General features: G+C 40.1%; 1 protein-coding gene across 1 annotated transcript in view; it reads left to right on the forward strand.

Moving 5' to 3' along the window:
- Positions 1–12905, forward strand: part of SEMA5A (semaphorin 5A) — a 435475-nt gene that overhangs the window by 316826 nt on the left and 105744 nt on the right. The window contains exon 11 of the mRNA XM_090276235.1: positions 4958–5162. Coding sequence (XP_090132361.1) covers positions 4958–5162 — 205 coding nt within the window. The remainder of the gene's footprint in view (positions 1–4957; positions 5163–12905) is intronic.

Raw genomic sequence — 12905 nt, forward strand, 5'->3', positions numbered from 1 at the left:
GTATAATAGGTGAGGTGAGCTAACAGTTTAGTGGGGACAAAACATGCATTAGTCACTTTTCCTGATGACTTACATGGTTTAAGTAATTATTAACTGAACACTGACTCTTGGCCTTTCGGTTGAGTTTCTGTATCTAAATGCCAGCCACGGCCAAATGAAGTTCCTTTGTAAAATCCTGAAGGTGAAATATACCGTTCTGTTTACACAAGTGCGTTGTAAAATCCTGAAGGTTAAAAGTTTTTAACAAAGATACCTACTATATTTATGGTGTACTTTTAATTCTTGATGCTACAGTTGCAAAAGCCTTCCCAAAGAACAGTGACTTACAAACTTTTTGTTGTCTTACTGCCTCCTAGCAGTGGGTATATTTAGCTCCTTTTTCTGGATATATTTGTAGCCCACAGCAAATCTGCTCATTTCCTAAGGCCATAGGCATCTGGTTTTATAATGTCAATGTCACACTGAAGAGCTTACTCACATAGATGAGATGGGAGTAGGTCCAATCTACAGTATGATAAATGGAGCTTGTAGACACATAGTTTTGACTTCAGGCAGGAAGCTCTGTTAACTGAGCTTGTCTTCTCTGGGTGGACTTGAAGATTTGCGGGAAACTAAAGTTATACTTTATGGTAGTTCTTTGTACAACTCCTCATACAAATATGTTCCAGGTGTTTTCTTTTGGCTTACCTTATTTGAAACCATGCTAGCTTAGGCATCCTTACTGACATTCCTGGGACCATCTAGGCTGACATAGAGTAGAATAGCTATTCAACTAAAGATCCCTCTACTTGGCATGTGTAAAGGGCCTTATGTTTGCAATAGCCAACAGTGAGAAATGGTTAGTTTTTTGTTTTTAATTCTTTTTTGCCTACCAACATTTGGAATTTTATGCAGCACTTATTTACTAGAAATAGCTATTAATTAGAGGAGCAGAAACATGATTCAAGTTCAGGAAGAAGTATGGGTTAAGAGGACAGTACATAATCTTTCAAGACTTAGTATAGAAATTTCTACTGAAAATGTTAACAAAACTACAGAAACTATCAATTGCACTCTAGAAACCACTGCAGGTGGTGCTGTAAAATCTGTTCTGTTAGAGACTGTCGTCCCCAAAGTCATCCAGACCCACTTACTAACAGATAACGTCATCCAGACTCAGTGGCACAGCTGTGCTTATACAGACTCTGGAATATTCTGTGCAGTTTTAATTACGACCAATCAGAAATGATGGGGCTGACATGGACAATACATCCCTGCATCAATGGCAGCCAAGCCTATGAGGAGGCCGTTGTGGAAGGGCCACATGAAGGGACTTGACCATGTCATCAGGACCCTTTGATACATAATGCATGTTTGCAGCAAGACAGGAGGAAGCTCATCATGAAAACGAGCATCCTCAGCATGAGGTTAGATGATTGTAGGCTTGCCCACTGAGTGCTTGTAAGTTAGATGAGGTTGGATGTGTTGTCCTTGAAACAAAGGAAGGAAAATGCAAGTCTTATATTTAAAAATTAGTAGAATTATTCACCTTAGTACTTTCAGAGGTGTTAGCAAGGCAACCATTGTGGGCTATAAGTCATATGAGGACAATAACTGTATTTTTGTTATTTTTATTGTTTTTTGTTGTGCACAGAGTCCCCAGGGTGTCACACAGACACTGCAGGAGCCCAGTCTGTAAGGCACGACTAGAGGATTTGCAGCTCACTAGAGAACTAGTGGGTTACTTATGTTCCAATAAATATATGCTATAAATTTAAATAGCTTTCAAAATAATTGGAAAAGAATCCTTGGGTGAGATATTCATTATAGGCTGGAAAAAAGAAAACAAGACAGTGTAGAGTGTAGTTCAAAACCAGTTCCTGAATAATGATTTTGTCACCCAACTCCAGTGTGAGGGAGGTTTTCTCATGCCTTTAAGCAATTCTCCAACACCATGTGGGTGTCCTACAATTCAACTCAATTCTGACACTAGGTACCCAGAAATAGCATCAGGTAAGCCCTTCCATCCCCACTTTGGATGACAATCTCAAGTCCAGGTTGTCAATCTTGCTCTGTCCAATACGCCATAGATAGGAGACTCTAACATTCCCCTCCTTGGTTTCTATTAATTTGCTAGAGCAGCTCACGAAACTCAGAGAAACATTGTGCTTACTAGATTGCCAGGAGGAAGAGGTCCATAGGGCAAGGTGTGGGGAAAGGCTGCAGAGCTGCCATGACTTCTCCGAGCACATCACTCTCCCAGCACTTCCACATGTCCACCAGCCCTAAAGCTTTTTGAACCTGGTCTTCTGGGGGTTTTATGGGGGTTTCATTATATAAGTTTAATTGATTAAATCATTGGCCATTGGTGATTATAATCGACCTCTTGCTCCCCTTCCATCCCAGGAGGAGAGTGGGACTGAAAGTCCCAGCCCTCTGATCACAGGGTTGTTTCCTCTGGCAACAAGTTTATAAACTGTCTGAAAGTCATTCATTAACATAACAAAAGACATCTTTATCCAGGTCATCACTTAGGAAATTCCTAGAGTTTTAGAAGCTTGTGTCAGAAACAGGAAGAAGACCAAATATATTTTTCTTACTATAAATCACAATACTAAAAGTCCATGACTTAAATTAGATATAGGGTCCAGTAGTAAAAAATACAAGGTCGGTCATGGGTCCTGCTACTCACCTCCAATTTTTATGAAACACTGTGCATACAAAACCAAACCTGTTCACAAAACCTCACCCAACAGGCAGATGGCTAATTGCTACCTGTACCTTAAGTACTGTCATTGATTTAAGGAAGAGTAAACGTCAAACATAAAGTCCTTCTCAGGACAAGAACCCATCTGGATAGACTTCAGACCAAGTCCAGTAGAGCTGCCTTTCATTTTGTAATGCATTGGTTAACAGGAATGTTCCTGTCCTCCAAGTGTTAACACCACGGATGATAATTATCTAAAATCACCTAGCACAGCCCCCTTGACTCAATAGCAACTACTAGTGTATTCATGCATTCATTCTTTCCGTTGTTTTTTCACTCATTTCCCTCTGGCCACTACAGCTCAAAAGACCATAGAATTGCTGTTCTGCTACAAGATGAATGCATTGACCATTTATTTACTGTGCTAGGTGCATCTCTCGTGCCTTGGCATTTACAAGCACTAGCAATTAATTTACAAATGTTCTCCCTTCGTTATCTCAGTGGGTCTCATAGAGCCCTGTGAAGTGGGCACAGTTTTTCTAGTTACTTTACAGTTTGATGCAGAAGCTGAGAAGCAAGCCTCACCTGAGACCACTTGGCTCCTGGGTAGCCAAGCTGAGTCCTCCACCTGACCGCCTGTGGTCCTACTGCCTGGCATCGGAGGCAAGGATGTGACTTTAAATTAAGCATTGGACCATACTCAAAATCTATTTCATTCCAAGATTCTCTAATTCTATAATCATTTTATGGCATGTAGCATACTTCATCGAGTCCTACAAAAATAACACCTGTTTTCAATGAAGCACTTTCCATTTACACTTTGTACCTCTAACCTGTTATAAAACAAAGTATTAGACACGACATGTTATAAATGGTAGTTTCAGATGGTATGTTTCCATCTGATCAACTTACATGAAGTTCTGCTAATGATCAGCCTTTACTGGTACCAGGGTTTCAAGTTTATGAAATAGACGAGGAAGGTTGGTGGTAATTTTCTGATTCTATACTCTGTCCCAGAAAAGCTTTGCTTGCTTTTCTGTCCCTTTCTATCTCATCCTTGCCAAAAGTCATCCTATATGATACCTCCTGGCCTCTTCACCGCACAGCTCTGAATTTAATTCTCAGCAATTTCTTTTTTATTTTATTTTTTTAACATATTTATTGCCATTTTATTATTCACATTTAAAATCTGATCTTTATAGGCTTTCTTTCTAGAAAGGTAAAAGAATTCAGAAGTGCAAAATGGTAGTTACAGAATAGTTACAGGGATGTAAAGCATAGAGAAGAGAGTCAATATTATTGCAATAACAATGTATGGTGTCAGATGGGTACTAGGTTTATCGTGAGTCATATTCCTTCCATTATAAAATACTCTCTCCACCAAAAAGATCAGGTACACTTAAAATACAATATTATATTATTTCCAGGTATATAACCCAGTGATTAGACATTATATAACTTATGAGTTCTCAGCAATTTCTATATCTTTTTCCCCAGTATATCTCAGATTAATCTTCATATAGTTCCTCAAACTGAAAACTTTCCTTCCTTTCTTCTTCCTTTCATTTCTTCCTTTCCTTTGTTCCTTCACACTTTTCTCTCTCCTTACCATCCTCTTTCCCTCACTTCTTTTATCTCTTTATTTTCTCTCTTTTTGCAAATTCACCATGTTATTTCTCATCTTCCTAGACTCTAAACAATTTTTTTGTTTTGCCCAACTTGGAATATGAGCATAAAACAATAAGGCCAGCACAGTGTTCTTGTAACCCATATGAAAGATATTAGAATAATGTGATGTAATTTTCAGATTAAAATGGCCTAATTCTATCTCCATGAAATCCATATCTTGCTTATAGACCCACTACTCCAATTAAAAAAAAACACTAATACATCTGTGTTATGTATCCGATTGCTGCATTTTCAATTTAGGTGTCTGATTTGTCAGATAGATATAAGACTATGCATTTTAGTCAGAGGGCTCCCAAGTGACTCAGCAGGAGATGCGATTTTATGCATATGCTGTTCAAATCAAAGTTGCAATGACTTCCACTTCATTTATTCTTTTTAACTTCTGATCATCCATTTATGATGAAGTTGGAAGACTCCTCAAATATAAATTCAAGTCTAAAATGAGAGACGCTAAGGGTGGGGACTTCGGGGACAATGGAGAAGCGGGCATGTTTGCACAGTTCAGCTGTTCAGTTTCCTGGGAGGCCAGGCTCAGTGGGTGTCCAGGTGGCTCGTCCAGCAATGGCCTGTTTTCCCTTGCAGTGCGGCACGGTGGACCAGGGAGCGTACGTGAACCTGACAGAAAGGAATCTGCAGGATGCTCAGAAGTTCATACTGATGCATGAGGTGGTGCAGCCAGTGACCACAGTGCCCGCCTTCATGGAGGACAATAGCCGCTTTTCCCACGTGGCAGTTGACCTGGTACAGGGCAGGGACGCCCTCATCCACACCATCTACCTGGCCACAGGTAGGAGCTCTCCCTTATCTTCCCTCCTTATCCTTTGTACTTCTTTTGAGAAATCTTAATTTTTTTCTCATTTTTTTTTCACTATATGGGTCATAGTATTAATTGGAAAAACAATGTTTGATTTCTTAAGTATGGTTCCTTAACTTTCCATAAAATGAGTCTTTTTTGGCAAGTTTTAATTTGGATAATTTAAGACAATGGAATTTGTTAGAGGACATGCCTGAGTGAAATATTATCCCAGAAGTTTCTACCTTCCTGGAGACAGCAGATAACAAGCCAGCTACTAAGGAAAACATGAAAGAGGTGATGCCAAGTTTATGCAGTGGGTGTGAATACAGCCGTGGGTAGCAAGGGCCAGGGAGGCTCCTACAGTTGGCTGGTGGGGGTCAGCTTCTCCCAGGAGGTGACATTTAACCTGAGAGCAGGCTGAGAAGGAAGAGCTGGCCTTGCAGGTGCCAGATGCAGGAGTGGTCACTGTGAGCAGTGTTACCAAGTGGTCAGGTAAGGTCAGGGCAGGGAGGTGACAATCAGGTCCCCAAAGGAGGCTACCCATGCCTCTGAAGATCAGTCTGGGGGAGCACTGGGGAGAAGGGGAAGGAGCAAGGAGGAAGTTAGATGGAAACAGCTACTGTGAGTGAGGCTTCCAGGAACTGTTCAGTGAAGCCTGGTAGAAGATTGATGTGGTAGCCTGAGGTTTAAGAGTTTGCTGTTTTAAGAGAAAACATAGAGTTACCACCCCACAACAGTGTCTGCCTTGCTCACTAGAAAGTATGAAGGAACCATATCTCTTTTTCTGCTGTTTTTATCCTTATTGCCCCTGTGGATGCTTGACATGTGGTAGATTGTGGGATTAATGGACTGGACATTTCCAGAAGTTTTTCTTCATAAATGGCCTGATTGATGCCACAGAGTATGAAATTCTAGGAGGCTGTTGCGTTCTTTAGCAATACCTGGGCGGGGGGTGGCAAACAGGAGATGGGGTGGTCTTGAACAGGCCTGGGCAAGTCAATGCAGAGCATCCCGAGGCCTCAACCTGAGAACTGTGACCTGTTCCACAACCAAGGCCGTTAGAAGTTGATGTTTGCTTCCACTGTGAGCCTCTGATGATTCCCAATGGCACTCTTCTGACAAATGCTTTGTTCAATCTGCCATAACAAAATGCCATAGCCTGGGTGGCTTATACAACAGAAAATCTATTTCTCACAGTTCTGAAGCATGGAAGTCCAAGATCAAGGTGCCAGCCAATTTGTTTCCTGGTAAGAGCTCTCTTCCTGGTTCATAAATGACCATCTTCTTGCTGTGTCCCCTCATGGTGGAGACAGAGATTACCTCTCATGTCTCTTCTTATAAGGGCACTAATCCTGTTCATGAGGGCTCCACCTCGTGACCTAATTACCTCTCAAAAGCCCCATATCCAAATAGTATTGCTTTGAAAACTAGAGCTTCAACATGAATTTTCGGAAGACACACACATTTACTCCGTAGCATTCAGCAACTTGGTCTACCACTATTTAAAATGTTCCCACAGGAATGAAATATAGGAGTGGGAAAAAAGTAGGATTACAATTGTGAATACACAAAATAGTTTGTTTTTGCATTATTATTTATTCTTGTATTATATATTTTTCCATATGAACAACTGTACCTACTTTTGTCTACCCCTGTATGTGAGGACTTTTATTATAAATGATATGTTTGAACAGAGCCAAAATCAAATCAAAGTAGACCAGAGTAGATAAAATATAGATCTGAGGTGAAATTATAGTAATATCCATGGCTTTTTAAACAGTATAATCTTCAAGAAGCTTGCTTGCCCAAATCTGTTTGAAAGGATCTCTTCCTGCCACACTGTAGCCAGGGAATTCACTCAGGCTGCTGTAGTTGTGCCATTCCAGGCTGTCTGATCCTGTCTCCAGGTTTGTAGTTGTGATTCTATAAAAATATACCATGTGTCATTCAGCAATGATGTCTTATAGATATTCACTTAAAATATATATTTTTTAATTTTCGAGAGAGGGGAAGGGAGGGAGAAAAAAAGGGTGAGAAACATTGATGTGAGAGAGAAACAGTTGGGTGCCTTCTGTACATGCCCTGGGAACCAACCCTGCAATCCAGGCATGTGCCTCAACTGAGGATTGACAGTGACCCTTGGGTTCACAGGATGATGCCCAACCAACTAAGCCACACCCACCAAGGCCAGAGATTTACTTTTTTGCATTATAGGCTTTATTTTTTTGCTATTTTATTCTACTGCCTATTTCCAAATTGAATCGTGGTATATACATGAAGATGTTGCTGACTCAAGTCACAGGTGGGCTATAGATAATTTCTGCAATTTCCATGTCTCACTAGTCAGTGTGTTGATTAATTTTAAGGAGAAGAGGCATTTGCAGTGGGAGAAGGTCCCTTCCAGCAGGTGAACGACCATGGATACATGGGTCCTAAAGAGAGTCCTGCTCTAAACCACATGCAGGGACTCAGGGCAGACACAGAGATCTACTGGTGGCTAAATATGCAGATGGTATTTATGTTTGTTTAGACTAGCTTGGTAATTCTAACTTCAGGACCTCTATAAATTACAAATGTTATGTCTCAACCAGGTTCTGAATCTTCTCATTATTTCTGATGCACTGATTAGTACATTAGAAGCAGAGTTCTTCTTTAGCAAGTTTTAAATCAGAATAAAATTTAGTTATAAAGAACCTAACTTTTAATGATTCAGCATATAAATTTCTTCTTTATTTCCAAGGCATTGGGATATATAAATGGAGTATTTAAAAGAATATCTGAAAATTCCAGTCTGTTTTAACTAAACCTGCTAAGAGCTACACTAGGGGCTCCCAAAGATTAGAGATTTTCATTTTTAAAATTCAAAAGGCTGGTATTTACATGGTCTTTCATTTATATCTTGCACCAGTAAAGTTAAATCAAAGCACACCAAGTACAGCAGGTCCTGGAATAATGTCATTTGATTCAAGTTTGTTTCATTATAATGTTGATGAGAAAAACATTTGATTCCTAGCCAGGGCCACTGACTGTGTGGAGTTGGTCCATTCTGCCCAGGTATCTGTGGGTTTTCTCTAGATGCTCCAGTTTTTTCCCACATCCCAAAGGTGAATGCATGAGGTGAACTGGCTTTTCTCAGTTGCCTCAGTCAGAGTGAGTGTAGGTGTTTGTGAGTGGCCCTGTGATGGAAGGGTGTCCTGTCCAGGGTGGGTCCTTCCTGTGTCCCGAGCTAATGAAACAGGCTTCAGCCCCACATGGTCCTGAGCTAGAATCAACAGATTAGAAAATAATGATTTTACTTATTTTATTAATCTTTCATAAATGTATGTACAGCTCACATTTATTTGAATGTTTAATATTAGAAATGTTTGGGTCTCTGGTTAGAAGTTTAGTGATGTTTTTGTGACCAGGAATATGCCATAGGAACTTAACTCTTGTTTGTACCGGATACCCTAGGGTGAAACTGGTTTTGTTAAGTTGTTTCACTTCAAGTCTCAGTTTTCAAGAACCTGTTATGGACTTTGACTGCTGTATAATCATCTTATTTGATATTGAATGATAAACAGCTCAAAAGGCTGGGGTCCTCATAGTCAAACTGTACATGTTGTCCTTATCCAGGAACTGATAAGTGCTCATCTGATAGGCCTTGAGTGTGACATTGACAACAGTGAATGTCAAGCTAGAGTACTTCCTTATTTGGTAATAAAATCAGTTTATTATTTTGATTTGGGAATCCAGATTTGGTGATAAGTTTATTTTCTCCCATATTGATTTTATTTGAATAAACACAAATTGGAGGAAACCTGCCAATGTTCATTTGAAAATTGGTTTATTCTATATGTGAGTATTATATGAAAGTCGACGTGAAATAGACCTACGTTAACAGTGTAGTTCCTGGTGTTTCCCGCAGCATGAATGGGTTTTCCTGCTGCTCAACCCCCCCCCCCCCCCCCCCCGCCACCACATCAAACAGCTTTTTCCAGACATGTTCTGGGTCTGTTGCTTGCTAGTCCTGTCTCTCTGTCTCTCTTATGGGAAATCCAGCCAGGGCTAAGCACATTATCTGGGTCATTATCTGTGCTGACATTTTATGTTATTTATTTGAAGGTCTTCTTGGACCAGAAAGCAAAATGACAAATGGTAACTCCTTTAGAATATTTATGGCTGGGGTTCTCTTAAGTGACCAAATCTCATCCAAATAGCTGCTCAGTCCCTCTCTACAAAGACAAAATTACAGTGACATTGACCATTCATGCATTCTGGGAATCTTCTTCCTTGTTTTGCAAAACACTATCTTTTTGCCACTTTTACCTCTGTGATGTTTCTTTGCTGGCTCCGTGTATTCTGCCTGCCCTTCCATGTGGCTGTTGCTCTGGCTTTGCCCATTGGTAACGTTCTTCTAATTTTATGTTGCCTCCCTAGAAATATCATTAAGCCTAAGGATTTCTTTTAGGATGAAATATATTACTTTGGTTTTCACTTTGCCTCAATTCCAGCATGCCTATAATTGAATCTGTATCTTTTTTGCACAACTCTGATGCTTCCCTGTTGGTCTGTCTTGCTCCTGTTTAGGCACCGCATCCTGTAGATTCAAGCCCTCTGTCACTTGTGCTGACCACTTGTTTTATTTTTCTATAACTATTTATTCCCTTTATTAAAACTCTCATTATTTCTAGAGTACTATTTTAGATCTGTGTTTGTTCACCTTGAGTATGGATAAAACTCACCTGGAGGGCATGTGAAAATACCGGTTCCCAAGCCCAGCCTCATGAGATTTTGGTTCGGTGCAGAGTTGTTATTTCTAAAAGGTTCCCAGGTGAACATCACACTGGGCAGTTCTGGACCATACTCAAGTAGTGCTGTTCAGGAGGAAATAATGATATTCTTGACCTAGAATCTCTCTCGAATGGATGCACTTCGCTGCTCTCTGTGGTTAGACACTGACATCATCATGATGCAGATACAGAATCTGTTATCAGCATGAGCCTAACAAACATGTTTGCTCTTCTTTTTGGTAGTTGCTGGTGTGATTTGCTAACTCGTTGGCAAAAGAGCTGTGACTTGATTTGAAAGCAAATGTTTTAAGATGCAGCAAGCTCATTCAGAATGATTAAAATATATCAGGCTAAAAACAACAGTCATACATTATCTGTAATAGAAGTTGGTAGTCTGGGCAGGACGAGGCAAAGCTCCAGGAATGATTTCCCTGAAAATCAAGGAAGATGTAAATCTACAAATTTCAAAGCATGCCACGTTTCAACAATATTGGTTCATAATAAATGAGCACTAGATGTGGCCAGGTTAACTTTTTAATTTGCAAGGATAAAGAAAGAATTATTTAGGCATTCAGGAGACAACAAATTATTTAGGTATACAGGAAGAAAATATGCCAACAAATGGGAAAAATTTAGATGGTCCCTGAATACTGTTCAGCTGCATAAATCTGTGAAGCATAGTCTAAAATATTATGAGAAAAACAATGTGAATTAACAATATTACACTCAACCAGAAATAAAGAAAGCAGGCAGATATCCTTCAAAATGAAAATCTCAGGCACTGGAATACTACGGATCTCTTTTACAAATATAAAACAAGACTGATTGCTGGCTAGATTCAGCCAAACAAATGACGGAGAAGCTTTGGGAAATGAAGAGGAAGAAAAAGTGAAACACTTAATACCAGATTTCAAGTAAAACTATGTGTATATGAATTGGAGGAAAAGTAAGTGTTATTCAAGAGTTTTATTCTAGACTTATCTTTCCTTCAAAAGAAGAAAGCTTTTATTTCTGGCCAAGGAGAAAATCATAACAAAAACCTTAGAGAAAAGTCATGGAAAAAAGATGGGTGTGAGTTGAGAATTCATTTTAACTTCAGATAAGGAAAAATCAAGGTGTCTATAGAACATGATGGTTGGTAAGGGCTGGGAGAGTCGGTGGAGCACAGTGTGTGCAGACCCATAGAGAAGGTCTGTGAATCGCACATGTCGGAAGTACTTCCTCAGACTCTGGTGGCCTTATGTTATCCTGGACTGTCAGCCATTTTCCCTGTCTCATTTGCCACCGTGGGTGATAGATTCCTCAGTGGGACTTTGAGGTTCATCCAACTGATACCAGCCAGCTGCTGGCCAGTCCCCTCCAGCTGCCTCTGGACTTCGGTAAGAAAGCACACTATGGCATGGTTTCTTAGCAGATGCTAAAAGGGCTGAGAGATGCAACCCACAAGGGGAGGGGTACTCATTTCTTTGTGAGGTGAGCTTCACCCAATGATGGGCAGAATGTGAGAAGAGTCTCCTTGCCGTAGAGATAATGAGAGTTGGAGAAATGCTGTTCTTGGCCATTTCCATGGAGAGAGACTGGCAGGCTCAGTAAGTGTTGGGGAGGTGTGTAGGCTGAGAGGATGGGTAAGATCAAGAATGACTCCTGTTCATTTTTGGTTCGGGCAGTTGAGTACTGATGAGAAGGGAGAAACTGAAATTTTTGTGTGACATTTCCAGAAGAGGATTCAGCAGTAAATACAGCAGACAGTCGCCCTGCCCTCAAGAAGCTTACATTTTAGAGAAAGATACAAACAAACAACATAATAAAGTTACATTGAATGTTAGCTGAAGGGAAAATAAAGCAGAAAGAAGGAATGGGGGAGGCAAGGGTTTCCATATTAAGAACTCATTTCTGAGATCTGTTGTGTTTAATGAGTTTTAAGAGGTGCAAGGTACAGACTAGAATTCACATTCAAGGACTTTAGCTTTGGGGAATATCCCACCTTAAGCACTTTCAGTAGAGATTAGACACCACAGATCTCACTTTTATGAAGTTTACAACTACTGATGTGAAGTCTGATGGATAAGAGAAGGGGTCCTTAAATAGGTGAGGTACTGAGGGTCACAAGGGGTCAGGGGCATTTAACCCAAGGAAAGAGTAAGGAGGTGCCTCAGGGATGCCCATTATCTTCCACTTACTTCTGTCAGGAGTAACATGGAGAAAATATCACCAGTGGCTCTGTCCTCTCCTCCCATTCTTCCAAATACAGAACGCAGCATTCTTCTTGCTACTAATCATTATTAAAACCCAGAAATCAGTAATGCTTCCATAATCAGCAGGTTGAAAAACCAAATAAAAAGGGGCCTCTTAGCTTCCTTTCTAAATGGAGGAAGAGAATGCTGAGTGAGGGACAGACCTAAACTGTCCCTTGGACTAAGCACATAAGAGTTGGGAAACCCAAAGGAGATCCTTTTGGGCACCAAACATGAAGTGATGCATTTACTGTTGCCATTAGTAACATTGATCTCCCTTAGCATTTATAATCCATTTACGACTACCTCAGTGTCCCAGGCACGCTTTACACTGTGAAAATACTATACTGGAAAGGTTGTTTACGGTCAGTCCAAATTCTGTCCTTTTCAGTGGAAGTTGGAAATCAAAACCTATTCGGACTTGTTCTGTATGTGCCTATTTATATAAGGTGTTCTCATGGGCTGATAGGGAACATCATGCAGTTTGAATGCTTACTTGATAATATTTAAAGAATTTTGAGTGTAATGATAGCATAACTTCAGTGAATAATTACAATGTAGGGAAACCTGTTATCTGGTAATATGGATTAAATTATATCCCCTCCCCCTGCAACAGATAAAGTCTTAATCTGCCAATATCTCACGTGATATTATTTGGAAATAAGGTCTTTGCAGATGTAATTAGTTAAGATTAAGTTATATGGAGTAGGGTGGCCCCTTCGTCCAAT

This window comes from Furipterus horrens, unplaced genomic scaffold (genome assembly GCF_987537825.1).
Source record: "Furipterus horrens unplaced genomic scaffold, mFurHor1.1.pri manual_scaffold_5, whole genome shotgun sequence".
Lineage (NCBI taxonomy): Eukaryota > Metazoa > Chordata > Mammalia > Chiroptera > Furipteridae > Furipterus > Furipterus horrens.